At 37.0% G+C, this 18,014-nt stretch overlaps 1 protein-coding gene across 1 annotated transcript; it reads right to left on the bottom strand.

Annotated features, from left to right (window-relative positions):
- Positions 1-3,096: 3,096 nt before the first annotated feature.
- On the bottom strand, positions 3,097-7,174 carry LOC121995352 (xylose isomerase-like). The gene is made up of 21 exons (XM_042549111.1): positions 7,107-7,174; positions 6,921-6,991; positions 6,741-6,877; positions 6,554-6,628; positions 6,355-6,484; positions 6,057-6,148; positions 5,677-5,727; positions 5,397-5,476; positions 5,258-5,312; positions 5,075-5,176; positions 4,852-4,903; positions 4,678-4,723; positions 4,542-4,597; positions 4,382-4,433; positions 4,235-4,314; positions 4,056-4,126; positions 3,772-3,812; positions 3,566-3,665; positions 3,426-3,497; positions 3,272-3,349; positions 3,097-3,132 (listed from the first exon to the last, which is right to left on the bottom strand). Exons 1-21 carry the CDS (start codon positions 7,172-7,174, stop codon positions 3,097-3,099), a joined length of 1,545 nt encoding a protein of 514 aa, XP_042405045.1.
- Positions 7,175-18,014: the final 10,840 nt, after the last annotated feature.

Here is an 18,014-nt window from a genome sequence, read left to right as displayed (position 1 = left end):
TTTGATAGTATTATAGTATTTTTCTTCATTTTACATTAGACAAACTTTTGTCATTAAATTTTTTTTTTTTGTTATTAAACATGAAGGGTCAAATGGAAACAAAGTTAATAGGCAAAAGATGCCCACCCTAATGCTTGAATCAATGCAGTTACCAAATCCAAATGATATACAAGAGCTACTGAAATCCCCCAATTAAATGCAATTAATTTTATTTTATTATAATTAATATTTTTGTATTTCTAATAATTAGAAAGTAGTTAATCTAATCATAATACTTGTGATATTCATTAAAAGTTTGGCTATGTTTACTCTATCGGTAGTGTTTTGGAATGAATAGTTTGGTGTTGCTGGTAATGTCATTTAGGTTATTTTAACTCTAATGAGTTTTTTTCTTGTAAAATTAAGATCACAAGAGCACTTCATTTAGGATTAAGTACTTAGTCAACTTTTTATTGTCATTTTATTTACTTGTTATTTGTATAAAACTTTATTTTGTCTTTATATTACGGATGGTGATCAATATGTTATGGTGATCAATATGTTAATATCATATTTATGTTTTGGTAATAAAGTGATTATGTTTGTGTTATGTGTGGTAAGATTATTTTATTTATAAAATATGCCTGTTTTAATTTTTTTTAATTACGAATTGTAGATTAATTTAACAAAAGATCTATTTATTTTTTAAAAATATTTGTTGTCAAATTGCAGATGAGTTTAACAAAAGAACTAGCTAATGACGTATACCAAAATTTTAATGAATGTTATCGGCCATCCGTGGAATGTGATCAATTGTTTGTTGAAATCTGAGAAGGTTTTAAGAATATGAAATAGTTGTTATGAGAACATATATAGCAAAGTTGATAAGTAAAGTGAAGGCCTGAATGAGGTAAGTACTCTTTTATTATAATTAATATTTTTAAAATATATATTTTTAAGAATTTTTTTTATATACAATGGTGTTGAGAAAGTAGTTAATCGGAAATAAATATTTTGATGTTGCTGGCAATGTCATATAGATTATTTTAACTCTAATAGTTTTTTTTCCTTTTAAAATTAAGATCACAAGATCAATTTTTTATGATGAAACACTTAGATTTTTTTATTGTTGTTTTATTACCCGTTATCTGTACGAAACCTTATTTTGTCTTTGTATTTTACTGGTGATCAATGTGTTAGTATCATATTTATGTTTTGTTAAAATAGTGATTGTGTTTGTGTTATGTGTGGCATGATTATTTTATTTATGGAAATATACATGTTTTAATTTTTTAATTACAAATTTTATATTTATATTACAGAGTTACGTAGATTACATAATCATGCATGACAACAAAAAAAAAATATTATATAACGGAAAATGATATTAAAGCATAAAAAAAATATTAGAATAAAAAATTATGTAATTGAAAATTTATGCATAAAAAATTGATATTAAAGCATTATTAGAATATCAACAAAAAAATTATATTATATAACGGAAACACAAAAATAAGTGAGAAAATTATTATAATATATAGGGGATAAATATTAATATTTCATGTGCAGTAGATCCATTAATTTTTTTTAATGCGTGAAAGTAGTAAGGTTTTTTTTAAAAAAAAAAAATCATTACTAAATTTCTCAATTACATATTCTAGGCATAATTAATTTATGAAAAATAATATACAAGATAAAAATCTTAGAAAAAATTTAAGAGATAGACACATAAAATGATGAGATACATAAAAATGAAAATGATAAAATAAGAGATCCATAAAAATGAAAATAATAAAATGGTGAGGTCCATAAAAATAAAAATGATGGATCATTAATTTATATGTCTATCCCTATTTTTTTTTTTTTGAAATTTTTTCTTTCTATATATCATTACTCTTAATTTATTGCACGTTTTTACATTTACTTAATATAATAACTTATATAGATATCTATAATATATATATATAATGGGTAATCAAATAAATTAGTTAGATATTAAATCTCCTCCATATGATGGGGGCGTGCTCCTTTTAAAAAAAAAATAAGAAACGGTCTATGTCTAACAAATAATACGAGTAAAAGTTTAATTAAATCTAATAAACTGATTGAATCGGTCAAATTTTAAAGTTCAGTTTGATTATTTTAAATACCTCCTTTTTCTCAGTCAACACAGCAATTGCCTCCAATATCAGACCAGTCAGTGCCACCATCATCCCAAGCAATTCCAATGCCATATTTTCAAGCAAGTACATCTATCTCATCTGGACCACTGCCACCTCAACAAAATGCTCAAGTACCAAACAATGTGCCTAATCTTCCAGGTGAGGGAATACCCAACAAACACACAAGAAATGAATCAGACTCGAGTTTGTGACTATAATATGAATGAAGCCATGGATAACATAAACAATACGGAGCTTTATATAGTTTGGTGGGGAGTAGAAGAGAGACAAGGAGAGAAAAGCGAGAGTGTAGGCGTGGGCATGCAATTAATGAGAAACACAACTATGATAATTCTAGTATGTAATCGGAAGTGCCATGAGTGAGGAAAGGAGGACCGATTTGACAGTAGAGACACTGAAAAATTTAAAATGATTTTCTACTTAGTATATTAAACCGGAGAAGAACATCATAGACATAGAATTCCTTCTTTAAGGGATAAAACCATATATAACCTGTGAAATGATCAACAAATATCACATAATACTTGAAATGATCAACAGAGTAAACAAGGAGGTCTGACATCAGAAAATATAACTTGTAAAGAATGAGATGAAACATTTGTAGTTAACATGTGAGCAACAACAAATAAAACTTTCACCCAAGAAGCTAAGTTTCCTTGCCAAGCGTGAAATCACATATTTAGATCACAAATTTGCTTTCTTTTGTTTTAAATCAGTTTTCCCAAAATTTTAAGTGTTACTCTCAACAACATGCTCGCCAAATGCTATTTTTATTGAAATACTGATACTAAAATAACATCATTAGGATTGTCAACCAGTGACATCAAATTTTTTTTTTTTTGAGCAATCTCAAACTTCAATGATTCTAAAACAGGGATTGGAATATCATCATTGCAAGTTCCTGCATCTCAGCCATTTACATCAATCTATGGCTCTATAACACGGATTGGAATATCATCTCCGAGAGTTCCTGCATCAAAAGAAATACAAAATAATGTCAAGTTTACAAACTCATGAAGTCATGGAAAAATAAGAATACAAATCTTATGGAGGATTTCTCCATAAGATTTCCCCATAGGATTTATGTTCCAAAATTAGGTAATCATCACCTGTTTCCCAGAGGCAACAGATGGTTCACCCCATTCAATTGCCTTCTTTTCAAGTGTTTCAAAATCTGCCTTACCAGACTGCATTCAAAGATTATGAAAAAAAGATTTGTTATTTGATCAAGTAGTTTATAATGGGATCCATAAGTGAATGCACCTCGATCAAAGCCCCGAGTTCGGTGTCAAAGCTTTGGTAGCGTTTGCGAACAAGCTCAGCGAGAGAACCATCCTATAATTAGGAAAGCACACTCAATGCATCTCTGAGTCATCTCTCATGAATTTGAATAATCATTTTACCTCGATTAGTTTGGCTACATTTCGAAGCCCTCGAGCAAGCGTGTCCATTCCAGAAATATGAGCTATGAATAAGTCCTCGACATCAGTGCTCTCTCTCCTCCTGAAACATGTCATAACATACATCATTTCAAAACAATCTCGAAAAGACAATAATCCATATCGCTAAGCCTCAAATAGAGTTAACGGAATGAAGTAAAGGAACTGACAATTTTGCATCGAAGTTAAATCCACCAGGTGCAAGTCCTCCCTGCCAAGTCATAGAATTATAACTCAATGTGCTAATGTGAAATGGTAGAAGTAATTAGTCATAAGCAAATGCTTGACTAATCGATTATATTAAGTTCATAGTTAAACACATCTACAATAGTTTTGATGAATATGGGTTGCCACCTTATTTTCTCATATAATTAAGTTGATCAATGATTTCCTTCTTGACGAAGTTTAATATGTATGAGATTTCCCACCTTTTTAGCAAATCAAACCAACTTACATTTCTCACAACACTGAGCATAACAAGGGTCGCCTCTCCAATATCCGTGAGAAACTGATCAGTGTCCCAACCTATGCCAAGAATAGAGTGTGCAACACATTATTATATATATTCTCTGCAGCTCGAAAAGCAGTTAAGTTTGTTTTAACTTTCATTTTGCTTTAGGGACAAGCATGTACCAATCTGCGGATCACCAGTATTTGCATCAATATTTCCGAGCAATCCATTTATTCTTGCGGTTTCAAGCTCATGGTGACAGCTGCATGAATAATGCTATCAAATTTTGCAAAAGAGATCAAGTTGAACTAATATTTTAAAGAACTCACCTATGACCAGATAAAGTGGCATGGTTACATTCAATATTCAACTTGAACTCCCCTACACCATAGTTAAGTTACTGCCATGATCTAAAGAGTTGTATAGAAACTATACAAGAGTCTGATCTAAAGAGTTGTATTGAAACTATCTCGATAGTTAAATAAATACCTGAAAGGCCATATTTTTGAAGGAAAGCAAAGGCAGTTGCAGCATCCCAATCATACCTGTGACAACAAAAATCATGTTAGAACAGATGACAAGTAATGAAGATCATCGTGGTATAACTACTAGTTGCAGTACGCACTGATGCTTGGTAGGTTCTTGAGGTTTTGGTTCTATCAGCAATGTTCCTGGAATGCAGGTGAAAAATATTTAAAATAAAAGTATCATAAGATCATACACAAAGGGGCATAGCAATGTGGAAATCTTTCTAGGTTTAACGAATTTTTAGCAGAAGAATGAGTTGAAAATTAGTTACCATTAAATCCTATCTTCTTTTTATAATTGACAGCAGCTTGAAGAAAACTTGCCTGTATATTTGCAACCATTAGTTTTAGATATAGCACTAACACTTTATCATATGCAGAAAATATATGGATATGAAATGCATCAAAAGATGAGTTTTGACATGCAACTCAACATAAATATGAAAATCTAAAACAAATTGCATTAATTGGCTTAAATATACTAATTAGTAGTACCAAGTGATCAAGCTCTCTCCCCATATCAGTGTTGAGAAGAGTCTGATAACCTTCACGTCCACCCCAAAATACGTAGTTCTCTCCTCCTAAGTAGTGTGTTACCTGTAAGAATACAGGACTTTAACAGACTGGAGATAATAATAAAAGAGAGAAAGAGAGAGATCTGCTGCACGAAAAACTCACCTCCATTGCCTTCTTGACTTGAGCAGCTGCATAAGCATAAACTCCAACTTCTGAGCTGCATATCGATGTACATAACTCAGATTTCAGGATCATATAGTATGATAGTATTACGATGAAACAAAAAATGAAGTGAAAAAACCTTGTAGCAGCTCCATGCATATAGCGAGGATGCAAGAAGAGTTGTGCTGTGCCCCACAATGGTGTGATTTTTGTCCTCTCCTATAGCATAATTCATTTGAAGGAAATTATAACAACACGGAATTTGTTAATTATTGTCATATTAATTAGTTAAACCGAAAAGCAACATTAAACTATGAGCTATCTCTGAATTTATTAATTCATAAAAATTAAAGTACATTTTGGTAGTGTAGTGCAAGTCTTGTGATAATTTACAAAATGGCAATAGAATGCAAATTCACCTGGAGTTCTTTTGCAAGAGCTACCACTGCATCCAAGTTTGCATTTGTTTCCTGTGAAACAAAATTTCTCATAGATTAGGTGAAGGTAAGTATCAAAATTGTCTCTAAACCATCAATCTAAATTAAAAGGAAAAAAAAATGGAAAAGAAAGAAATTACAAAGTGTTAACATCTCTTGAAGGATAAATATTTAAAAATATTAGAAATAATTAATGCTAACTGGCAACAAATATTGATGTTAATATAGCTAGATTCATTTATAAGTTAATTGTGATTATGAAAAATTAATGATCATATATGAACTCCACTTCATATATACCTCTGCTAATACTAATCATAATAAAGAAATTAAACAATTAAAAAAGAACAACATTAACTTACTGTCAACGTTTTACCATCTGGAGCAATATCTTTATCATGGAAACACCATTTGTCAACACCAAGCTTCTCTGAGAACTCAAAGTGTGCTCTCACTGTATTTAGATGCATATATGTCATAGGTTTATTGAACTAAGACGAATTTTCTATTTTGAAATATTATGGTAGCATTCAGTTGTACCAAATTTAGTTTAAAATATCCCTCAAGGATAATGAATTCGTACTAGAACATGAATTACCATAATTTTCAAATAAAACCGAAAAGGATTACTCCAATATGAATCAAGAAATGCTAGCTTACTTCTCCTTTTGGCCATCTCTAATGAGTTTGTACCATCCTCCCATGGCCATGATTTTGTTGGGGCGCCAAAAGGATCAGCACCAGTCCCTCGAAATGTATGCCAAAAGGCTACACTAAACCGAAACCAATCCTACAACAACAATTTTTGTTTAAAAGAAAAACTAAACCAATCTCAAAAAGGAACAAACTATCAACAAACCTTCATTTTCTTCCCAAGAATCTCCTCCTCAGCATTGTACCACTTGAATGAAAGTGGATTCTTGCTAGATGGACCCTGTCGAAACAAAACAATCATAAGAAAATCAAACAAAATAATCAACGTAAGGACCAAAACGTTAGCACACTGCTTTTCAATGAGAGTGAAGCATTTGATTGTGAAATATCACCTCATACTTAATTTTTGAGATGCCAGGGAAGAATTCCCCTTCCCAGCCATCGCCATCACACTTGACCTCGCGATTGGCTGGGCATGTTTTGGGGACTTCAGCAATCTGCAAACCAACAAACATTACACGAGCATCCACTGCAAAAAATGGAAAGAGAAGAAGAAGCAAGAGATTACTTACAGCGACAGAAAGAACAAGAGTCAATGGCAACAGCAGCAGACTCCCCTTGAATATCATGTTGCACAAAATGCCTAAGAAGGAACAAATTTTGGAAGAGACTTACAATATTTAGCTTCGAGCGATCAAAGAAACAAACAAATATACTAAAAAATGATTAAAGATTATTACCAACTCAAAGACGATCACCAATCCGTCTTCGTCGCTTCTTCTTCAGCCGCAAAGCGATTGATGATATTTGTGGAAAACTGAGGCATTGCTAGGGTTATTTATAGTAGGAAATGGGCATAATTCCATTGAGAGATTTAATTCTTATCTCTTCCAATAAAAAAAGGAAACTATTGTCAAAGTTTATCGTCAAATTTAAAAACTTCTATAATTGGTCAAAACAAAATAAAAAATTCAAAAACTCTTCTCTTAGCATAAATTAAATTGAGATTACGGTCAAATGGTCAAAAAAAAAAAAAAGATGGTATATGATCGTTCTAAAGCTCTTTATTATACATGGACAATACAAAGCTCTTTGTATTGTACCAATTTCTTTTAGCTATTATAACAATATTAAAATAAATATATTTTTGATAAACAAATAATACGAGCCACCCTTTTAAATTTTTTACAAAAAACGGAGAGTTCTTTTAACGATTTCGTTAAATTGGAATGTCATCGTAATTTATTTATTTTTTACTTTTTTTGATAATGTAAATAATTACTGATTTTCCTATAAAATAATTTACTGCAACTTTGATGTTCTTTGATTATCGTTTGAAATTTCTATCTTCCCTAGTAAACAAAGCTCAAGGGTAATTCGGATGAAGGTGAGAGTATTTGCACGGGTCGAAGCGAACAGGGGACAAAGAATAAATACGACTCTTTTCCGCCTTACTTCGGCGCGTATATAATCCATTAACCGCCGCGCAGAGAAGAAGAGGGATGAGACAGATAACTCCAGGGAGAAGAAGGGCGAAGGCAGAATCGCCGACGATAAGTGGGAGTTTAAGCAAGAACAATCCCTGGATACTGCGATAGATTTGATACTCTCCGACAACCGCCGATCCTCTTCGATTGCGGCGACCTAAACAGTTCGGGAACCTTCCAGAACCCTCCAACCTCCTTCTCCCCCAGGCCAGTCGCTACACCCAGGCCCTGCTAGATGATTGATTAAATAATTAAGCAAAAATATTTAAAAAATTAAATTAAATCATTAATATTAATTAATAATAATATATATGTTAATAAATATCATATTAATCTATTAAAGACATCTTATTAATTAATTCGTTATTTCTATTTACACATTACACTATCCTTATTCTCTCATAATTACAATGAGTAAGATTTTATTTTATTTTTTCATAATTACACTTAGTCAAAATTTTATTCTATTTAATTATATATCTTATAAAATTAATAAACTCTTTCCTTCTCAATATCTCTAAAAAAAATCCTAATTATTATTTCGCTTCCTGCCTATTTCTTTTCTTCTCGTTAATTTTGTACGTTTATATTTTCTCACCAGTATTTTTTTTTCTAATCAATAATTTTGTACGTAGATGAACGGGGCTACCGAAGCTGTGGGATGTAAAAATGCATCGGTAGGGGAGCGTTCCGCCTTAGAGCGAAGCACCCGCGCAAGCAGGTGTGGACGAAGCGGAAGCGAGAATGTCGGCTTGAGTAACGCAAACATTGGTGAGAATCCAATGCCCCGAAAACCTAAGGGTTCCTCCGCAAGGTTCGTCCACGGAGGGTGAGTCAGGGCCTAAGATCAAGCCAAAAGGCGTAGTCGATGGACAACAGGTGAATATTCCTGTACTACCCCTTGTTGGTCCCGAGGGACGGAGGAGGTTAGGTTAGCCGAAGGATGGTTATCGGTTCAAGGACGCAAGGTGACCTTGCTTTTTCAGGATAAGAAGGGGTAGAGGAAATGCCTCGAGCCAATGTCCGAGTACGAGGCGCTACGACGCGGAAGTAACCCTTTCTCGCCAATAATAGAGAACTTCATTCTCCTTCATCGCTGATAATATTTCTTTCTCATTCTTTTTTTTTTTCTTCCTGGATGATAACATGAATCAGAGGTTTTTTTTAATCCATACAACGTAAAATAAAATGTTTCATTAAAAAAATTAAAATTATTAAATTTTTATTTATATTCAATATTTCAAAAAGTTAACCGTGTTAAAAAATATATCTAAATATTAAAGAGAAAATTAAATATTATATAAAAATAATATTTTATTTTTTTTAAAAAAAATAATTTTTTAAAATTGATAATTCTCAATCCTAAATTCAAATGAAAAAAATTTAAAATATATTAAAAAAAATTTTAATTTATTTTTACTTAGGACCTCGAGAAATCTTGAGAGGCTACATCCGTCCGCCAATCTATCCTAATGGAGCTCTACGGAAGTGGTTCTAATGTCGAAACCGGTCTCAAAGGTACCTCATTTGTATTTTATCTTTGGTGCCTTGGTTGCTGGCTAGTTGCCATACCCGTCCATCGATCCATCCTAATGGAGCTCTACGAAAACGGTTCTAATCCCGAAATCGGTCTCGAAGCAGGCGGATCTCTACACTGCGAACCGCGACCCTTGGTCCGCTCTTGGACCAGGGGTCGGGGTTCCAGGCGAATACGCCCGCCTTAGTGCCCCGCCTGCCAGCCCGTCAGAGGAGGTAAATGAAGTGATCCACCTTGGATGGGGTCCATGGAACCCTAACTGGTCCATCCTCTAAAAAGTACGGTCTAGAGATCCGCGCTCATCTCAAGGTACCTCCTTTGTATATTCTCTTTGGTGGCTTGGTTGCTAGCTCTGTAGCTGGTGATTGGGATAATGTGAAATTTTTTTCCCTTTATTCAATTTTTTTATGTGCGATGAAGTGTTCATGTGGCGTTTGGGATTCGGCGGTGGAGGTGAGACGCATTACCCGGAGAGACCTGGAGAGCCGGACTGTGCCCACAACATGACTACATGAGGACTGGAACGTGTAGCAATGGGGAGATGTGCCGCTACAATCACCCCTGTGATTGTGCATTAGTAAGGGTTTTTGTTAAGAAAATTTAACTTTGGACCGCTTTCAGTATGGTCGAGTAGCCCTTTTGACAATCTTGCTGTTTAGTGTTTTCTTGCTCCAATTAAATTGTTTAACTGCTTTGCCAATAAATGAATTGCCATAAAGTTTGTAGTTGGGTTACAAAATTCACCAAATCGCTTCTTGGATTTACATATCCTGCAATTTTTTTACAGTTGCTTACTAACATTGGTTGCTTCTGTTTCCATTTTAGTTAACTGGAGCAGACAGAACTGCAGCTGTGGAGGATACTGAGCGAGTTGATCAGCCTGTATGCGAGGTACATACGTTTACTATACGTTGGTCAACCATGACACCCCGGGGCATGGTGTCATGGTTAGGCCTTCTAGAGTTTGAAATTTAGTTATAATTTTTCTCCTTAATACCTGCCGGTTAGATTTTCTTGTTGCAGATGCACTGGATAAAGCTTACTAATTCATCAGTATACAATCTGGAATTTTTGCTGAGGAGGATCTTTTGAGGTTGATGCAGGGTGAGAAAGAGTGTGCCTTCTACATCAAGACCGGACAATGCAAGTTTGGTGCTACATGTAAATTCCATCACCCACAACCTGCTGGGCCATCTGTCACCTCAGCTGCACCTGCATTTTATCCAACTGTGGAGCAATTATTTGTTCCTTCTCCTCGTCAATATCCAACCTATGTTGGTTGGCAGTTGGTAGTTCTTCAGTACCACATGGATCATATATGCCAGTGGCTTATCCTCGTATGCTATATTCTGGAGTTGTTCCAGTTCAAGGATGGAACCCTGATGTGGTTTGTAGAAGTTTTGGTGTTTGAAGTCATAATTATCTGGGCACAAATATCTTATTCCATGGCATTTATGCAACCCAGGCACCAGTGGATCCTGTATCATCATCATCTTCTGGCCAATAATCAGTTCGAGCAGGACAGATATATGGATCACCAAGCCAATTATCTTCTACACAACCATCTTTGCTTGGATCTCAAATATCTACTTTATCAGTTGCTGTATCTTCAAGCACTGGCCTGAGGGGAAACAGGTTTCCTGTGAGACTTGGACAACCTGAGTGTCAATTCTACATGAGGGATTTGTGTTTCAAAGTCTAAAACATGATGCATTTCATAGCATGTTTATCCAACCTTTATTTTTTTTATAGGTTATGTCAGCTGAGTGAATATTAATAACCTTTAAGGTCAGAACTTTGAAAATGTACATCACCTGAATTGCAATTTAATGGATTTCAGGATCCTGATTATGTCAAAAATCTAGGATACCAGCAGAATCTTGAGTACTTGAATTGTTCATCTTTTGTTTGTGAAGGACAAAAAAAAACATAGGACGCTGGTTTGGAAGAGGGGGATCGGATTGATGTCCTTTTAAAGACTCAAAAGAGCATTTGATATAGTCTTCATTTGTCGGTTCATAAAATTCATCATTATCAATATCAAAAGTAGTTGGAGAAGTATATACAATGAACTAATATGACTGGGCATGATCTTATTGTTAATTGTTACTCGGAATATCGTATCGGTTCCTCTGTATAAAAATTTTATACAAGTCCTAAACCTTTCCTAACAACCTATTGTGTTCTTTAGAAATTAAATTTGGAAATCGCAAACAGAACTTAATATTATTGATTCCAAATTCAATTTATCTGTTCTTAGTGGTTTAGTCTTGGATCGCAAACGATGTTTAACATTATTGATCCAAAATTACCCATGTTACAAATTAAATTAAATATTAATTTCAGAGATCGGCTTCCAGGTTAAACATGGCGAGATACTAGGCCTTCTTGGGTATGAGAGCATCCACCACTTCCTAAACAAAGCCTTTTAACGAAATTTAATATTTAATTTTCTTATAGTAACCCTAGGTTTAACCAAAAAGAACAATCGAATCACAAGTTCGAAAAACAAAAGAAACACAAAATCGAAAACATAAATCCGATTACCTAGATTCATTAGTCTTTTGTGTTTGGTATTTCAAGATCTAAATAAAAGGATGAACTAGTTATAATGCGAAAAATAATAACTATTTATACCTTTTGTAGTTTATAGACCACACGATCTTCTATCGTATTCCTCTTCTTATCTCAGACATCGTGTGGGCGACGATCTACCGAGACGAGAATCCACCCAAGCTTCCTTCTTCTCCAAGCAAGTTTCAGCCACCGCCAATCTTCAAGAGATGAAGAACTTTTGGCCATCAACCAAGCTCCAAGGGATGCTAAGAAACAAACCCTCTTATCTCTCCTTCTTCCTCTAACAAGATCCGGTCACCACCAAGCTCCTAGAGATGAAGACGTCGTCGGCCACACAAGGAAGAAGAATAGGAGAGGAAGAGGAAGAGAGGGTCGGTCACCACCAAGGAAGAGAGGAATACTAGAGGATATGTTGTTATTAGGTGAGGCACCTCTACCCTCTCTTTTATATTCCTTGGTTTTGGCAAATAAGTAAAATTTTAATAAAAACTTCTTTATTCTCCTTGCCATTGAAAGGAAAATTTTAAAAAAAATTCTTTTCTCTTATTAATGTGGTCGGCCACCTCAAATCCTCGAAATAAGGAAAGTTTTAAACACAAAATTAAAACTTCCTAATTTGTTTCCGGAAATTTTTAAAATAAAAATTTCTCTTTAAAAATTCCCTTCATGTTTGGTTATAAAAGGAAACTTTTATAAATTAAAATCTCTCTATTAAAACATGTGAATGATTACAATAAGGAAAGTTTTCTCCAAAATTAAAATCTTCCATTTAATTACAAATAAGGAAAGATATCAAATCTTTCTCTTAATCTTTTGTAGAAAGATATAAAAGGAAAGATTTAAATTTTAAAACTCTCTTTTAAAATCATGAGGATGGTTACAAAAAAGGAAAGTTTTATCAAAAATTAAAATCTTCCTTTTAACTACAAATAAGGAAAGATATCAAACCTTTCTCTTAATCTTTTGTAGAAAGCTATAAAAGGAAATATTTAAATTTTAAAACTATCTTTTAAGACCATGAGGATGGTTACAAAAAAGGAAAGTTTTATAAAAAATTAAAATCTTTCTTTTAACTACAAATAAGGAAAAATATCAAACCTTTCTCTTAATCTTTTGTATAAAGTAATAAAAGGAAATATTTAAATTTTAAACTTTCTTTTAAAATCATGGCTTCCACATAAGGAAAGATTTTAAAATAAAACTCCTTTTATTTTTTATGTGGTCGGTCACCTAAGCTTGGGCTCCAAGCTAGGGTCGGCCAGCACTTGGTCCATCCAAGGCTTACCTTGGCCGACCCTTGCTTGGGCTGTCACGCCCCGGAGGAGTCCCTGTCCGAAGAAATTTCGGCAGCACCTCCCCTGTACGGCGGACAATCTGAAACTTTCTATAATCACTATATACCTCAGCCACATGCTGCTGGAATAATAACAAAAATAAAACAATCACCACGCAGATAATATCAATTTCAGCCTCTAGCTGACACAACCACGCAATTTAACAGTAAACAAATAGAAAAGTAATACGATGACTCGAAAAACAACCCTACTCAACTACACTCGTAAAGCTCAAATCCGACAAACTCACCTCTTCTGCCGTCCAGGCAGGCATGTAGTAAAACATATCCAAATCATACCAAAATCCATCAACGATAAGAATCCATACAATATCCAAGTATCAAACAAACCAAGTCTAAACATAGTCAAAAGAGAAACTAAAACAACAACTCGTGATCAGCAGAGGACTAGCACTACGTGAAATGGGGACTAGCGACTGAAACTGCTCCGGACAACCTCAACCTGAAAATATAACAACAATGGAGGCGGGGTGAGTCCAACACTCAGCGGGTACAACTGAATGCAAAATAAAGTAAATAACAGACAACACTAATCATGCGTACAGTCTCCTGAATACGAGAAGGATAAATGCAACTGAAACAAAAACAGGAGAAAACTGTACTAACCAGGATCAAGGTAAAAAGGTAACAGAGTCGTCAGACCGAAGGTGTCATAATCCTGTATGCATGTCAATCAAATGCATTCATATAAATGTAGCAAGTAAATGCAGCAAACACAAACAATAAATGCATCATGCATATGATGCCAATGACATGGTCACCCCTGACGTCAGTCAGCCATCTCACACAAAATGGTGAGTCTGAGTGGGTAGAGCTGTGACAACCGTGCACTCTGACATCACTGCCCCTGATGAGTGACCGAGTGGACGGGATGCTGTCGGAGTACACACATACTCCTACCCCGGAATAATAAATGGGGGAGCGCAATGCTCTCATCTCCCGGTACACGATGACGGGGAGGACTCTCTGCCGGCTATCACGCCGACTCACACTACCCATGAGCGGACCAACGGAGCCAAACAAAGTCCAACTGCCTGCCGGCTACAACGCTGCTACACTAAACCAACGGAGCCAAACAGAGCGAAACTGTCTACCGGCTACCACGCTGAGTCACCAGACCAACGGAGCCAAACAGCAGAACTGCCACACACCTGTCTGATATACCACTAACCCATGAGTGGTGGTGTGTACAGATACATGTAACTGGCGATGCGCTCTCTATAATGGAGCAGACAATCGCACAGCATGCAATCATGCAAGATGATGCATGACACTAAACATGGCAATATCATGAATAGCATAGCAAGATCCATACATAAATAAAAGGTGTACCACAAGTCAATGTATCAGATGAAAGGTACACAAACAGATAAGGTATCAAATAAACCCTAGGTCCTGAACATAATGTATCATATGGTTGGGTCACTACCTACAACATGTATGATCAGGTAAATAATAACATGCAGTGCATAATAAGTAAACAAACAAACATGTAACAGATCATGTAGTGACCAACCGAAATAAATGGATCACACAATTATTGCTATATGTTAAACACATTATTATGCATATCAAAAGACATAAGTCAAAGTACCCACCTCCAATCGAAATGGTCCAGTCCGACAAATCGAGATACTTGTCTCGAATTAAAGTCCTGTAATAAACCGTATAGTTTAGCTAAATTTAATTATAAGCAAAATAGCTAAACCAAAGCATTTTCCTTCAAGAACCCTAATTAAATTGAACTCAAAATCAATTAGGATTAGCTCCATTAACCCTAACGATCAAGGTGAACAACATTTAACCATGTAAATCCAAATTCACCACAAAACGTATCACAAGCCTGCAATTTACCAAATTCCAAAACTCACCCAAATCCGTATACTTTGTCGTTAATTTGTCCAGGGTGCACCCGTTGCCAAAACTGTGGCTGGTACTAGATTTAACCTCTGACCTATACATCAAACACCCAAAATTCGTAGTCAATACATCCACCTCTGTAAATCAAACCTTAACATTAAATTCGCAGTCTTTAAACCAACAACTTACCCTAAACCATACCTCAATTCACAGCCGAAAAAGGGTTGTCTCGCTGCTAGAACTAAAACAAGCCCACTGCAAGTCTGTCTTCTGCTCACGACCGGAATCACTGCTGGAATCAAAACTGATCAAACAGAAGCTCAAGCAATGAAGATCACGGATCATACAACCCCAACTCCAATCAAAGCTAGGGTACAGAGCCTACAATCTGTGATGGATCGAACCTGTGGTCGGCGACAGTGCTAGGGTGCAGCGTCGGCGAAGCAAACTCGACAGCGGTGCTAGGTCCAGAGACGTTGGTGTCGTTGTGGTGGCTTCGTGCGGGAAGGAAGCTCGGCTTGGGCACGAGGTGGTCGGCAATGGCGTCGGGCTGGCTAGGGCACAGAGGAAACTCGGCCAAGGAATCTCGGTAGCGGCAGCGCTAGGGCACAGGCGACGCTACTCCGGTCCAGAGAGGGCAGCGGCGTCGGCAGGGCTGTGGAGGAGCGGCGATGTCGGCTCTGTGAGTTGCGGCCGGCGGTGGATCTAGGGCACGGCTGGCGCAAGCGTCGCCGGCGCTTGGGAGAAGAGAAGAAGATGTGGCGGCGGGGAAAACTGTCGTGGCCGGCGGTTAGGGCAAAGAGGAGAAGGCTTCGGGCGCAAGGAGAAGAAACTGCGGCTCGGGTGCGTGAGGGAGAGAAGAAACGGCGAGGAAGAGAGAAAATAAAGAAAAATATAAAGAAAAAGAAAAGGAAAAGGAAAAGAAAATAAAACTTTTGCTTATTAAAACTGGGTAGCCTAAACAGGCTTTTCCGGGCCCCATTTTTGTCCCCGTTAACTCGTCCATACGAGCTCCGAAAAATTTCTGAAAAAATTCTAAAAATTTCGAAAAATTCCCTTATTAATATTCACCTATTTTTGGTATTTTACATTCTCCCCCACTAATAAAAATTTGGTCCCCAAATTTCGTTATCTACCATCAGCAAGTACTAACAACAGGTAAAGAGTATAAATGCTGAACGGTAAACTAAATCACATACCTCAAGTGAAAAGATGGGGATAACGAGCTCGGATCGTATCCTCGAGCTCCCAAGTAGCCTCCTCGTCTGAATAATATTGTCATCCGACTTTAACCAGCCGGATAGTCTTGTTCCGCAACTAACGCTCTTTCCGGTCGAGAATCCGTACCGGAACCTCCTCATATGTAATGTCAGGCTGAACTGGAACTGGAATATCTGTCAGCACATGCGTCGGGTCGGGCACGTATCTCCGCAGCATAGATACGTGGAATACATCGTGGACGCCTGCCAGGGACGGTGGTAGTGCCAGCCGGTAAGCTACCGCTCCGATCCTCTCCAATATCTTGAAAGGACCAATGTACCGCGGAACTAGCTTACCTCTGAGGCCAAATCTCTTCACCCCTTTCGTGCGTGAAACTCGCAGAAATACATGGTCGCCAACAGAGAACTCTAGTGATCTGCGTCTCCGATCAGCATAACTCTTCTGGCGGTCCTGCGCCTCTGACATCCTCCGTCTGATAGTACGGACCAAATCTGCATCCTGCTGAACTCTATGAGGTCCCAACAACTGGGCCTCTCCAACCTCATCCCAGAGGAGGGGTGTCCGACAAGGTCTACCATACAACGCCTCAAACGGTGCCATCTGGATAGCCGAATGAAAGCTATTGTTGTAAGCAAACTCTACTAACGACAGATGGTCCTCCCAACTGCCTCCGAAATCCATAACACATGACCTCAGGTCCTCTAAAGTCTAAATGGTCCGCTCTGACTGTCCATCTGCCTGTGGATGGAAGGCTGTACTGAAACAGAGCTGTGTGCCCAAGGCCTGCTGCATACTCTGCCAGAAACGAGATGTGAACCGTGGATCTCTATCCGAAATGATACTCAGCGGAACACCATGTAGTCTGATGATCTCCCGACAATACAGATCTGCTAATCGATCCAGGAAATCAGTCCTCCGGATCGCTAAGAAGTGCGTGGATTTGGTTAATCGATCAACAATTACCCAAATCGCGTCATGACCTCGTCGTGTCCTCAGTAAACCCACCACAAAGTCCATGGTAATGTGATCCCACTTCCACCCAGGAATAGGAATCCGTTGAAGTAATCCTGCAGGTCTCTGGTGCTCAGCCTTCACCTGCTGACAAACAAGACATCTAGCTATGAAATCCGCGATGTCTTTCTTCATGCCGTTTCACCAGTAGGAACGCCTCAAATCCCTATACATACGGGTCCCGCCTGGATGGATCGCAAATCGAGAGCGATGAGCCTCCTGAAGTAGCTCCTGTAAGACCGGATGAGACTGAGGTAAGCATAATCTGCCTCGGAAATATATAATACCCTTCTTGTCTCGTATAAACTCGGTCTGCTGTCCGAAAGCTATCTGACTGCTAATGAACTGCAAATGCTGATCACCAGCCTGGGCCTCTCGGATCCTCGTCCTGATCGACGACTGAGCAACCATGGTAACAAGTATACCCTGCTCTGTATGTCCCTGCTCCTCAAGGTCTAACTCGGAGAAACCCTGAATCAAGTCCGTGATTGAAGTCCGGTGGCAAGCCAAAGTCCCTCTGGACTTCCTGCTGAGTGCATCGGCAACCACATTAGCTTTCCCCGGGTGGTAGCTAATGGTATAATCGTAGTCCTTCAGGAACTCCATCCATCTCCTCTGT

Source organism: Zingiber officinale, chromosome 6A (genome assembly GCF_018446385.1).
Source record: "Zingiber officinale cultivar Zhangliang chromosome 6A, Zo_v1.1, whole genome shotgun sequence".
Lineage (NCBI taxonomy): Eukaryota > Viridiplantae > Streptophyta > Magnoliopsida > Zingiberales > Zingiberaceae > Zingiber > Zingiber officinale.
Note: the sequence above shows the minus strand (reverse complement) of the source record. Positions and strands in the feature narration are given on the sequence as shown.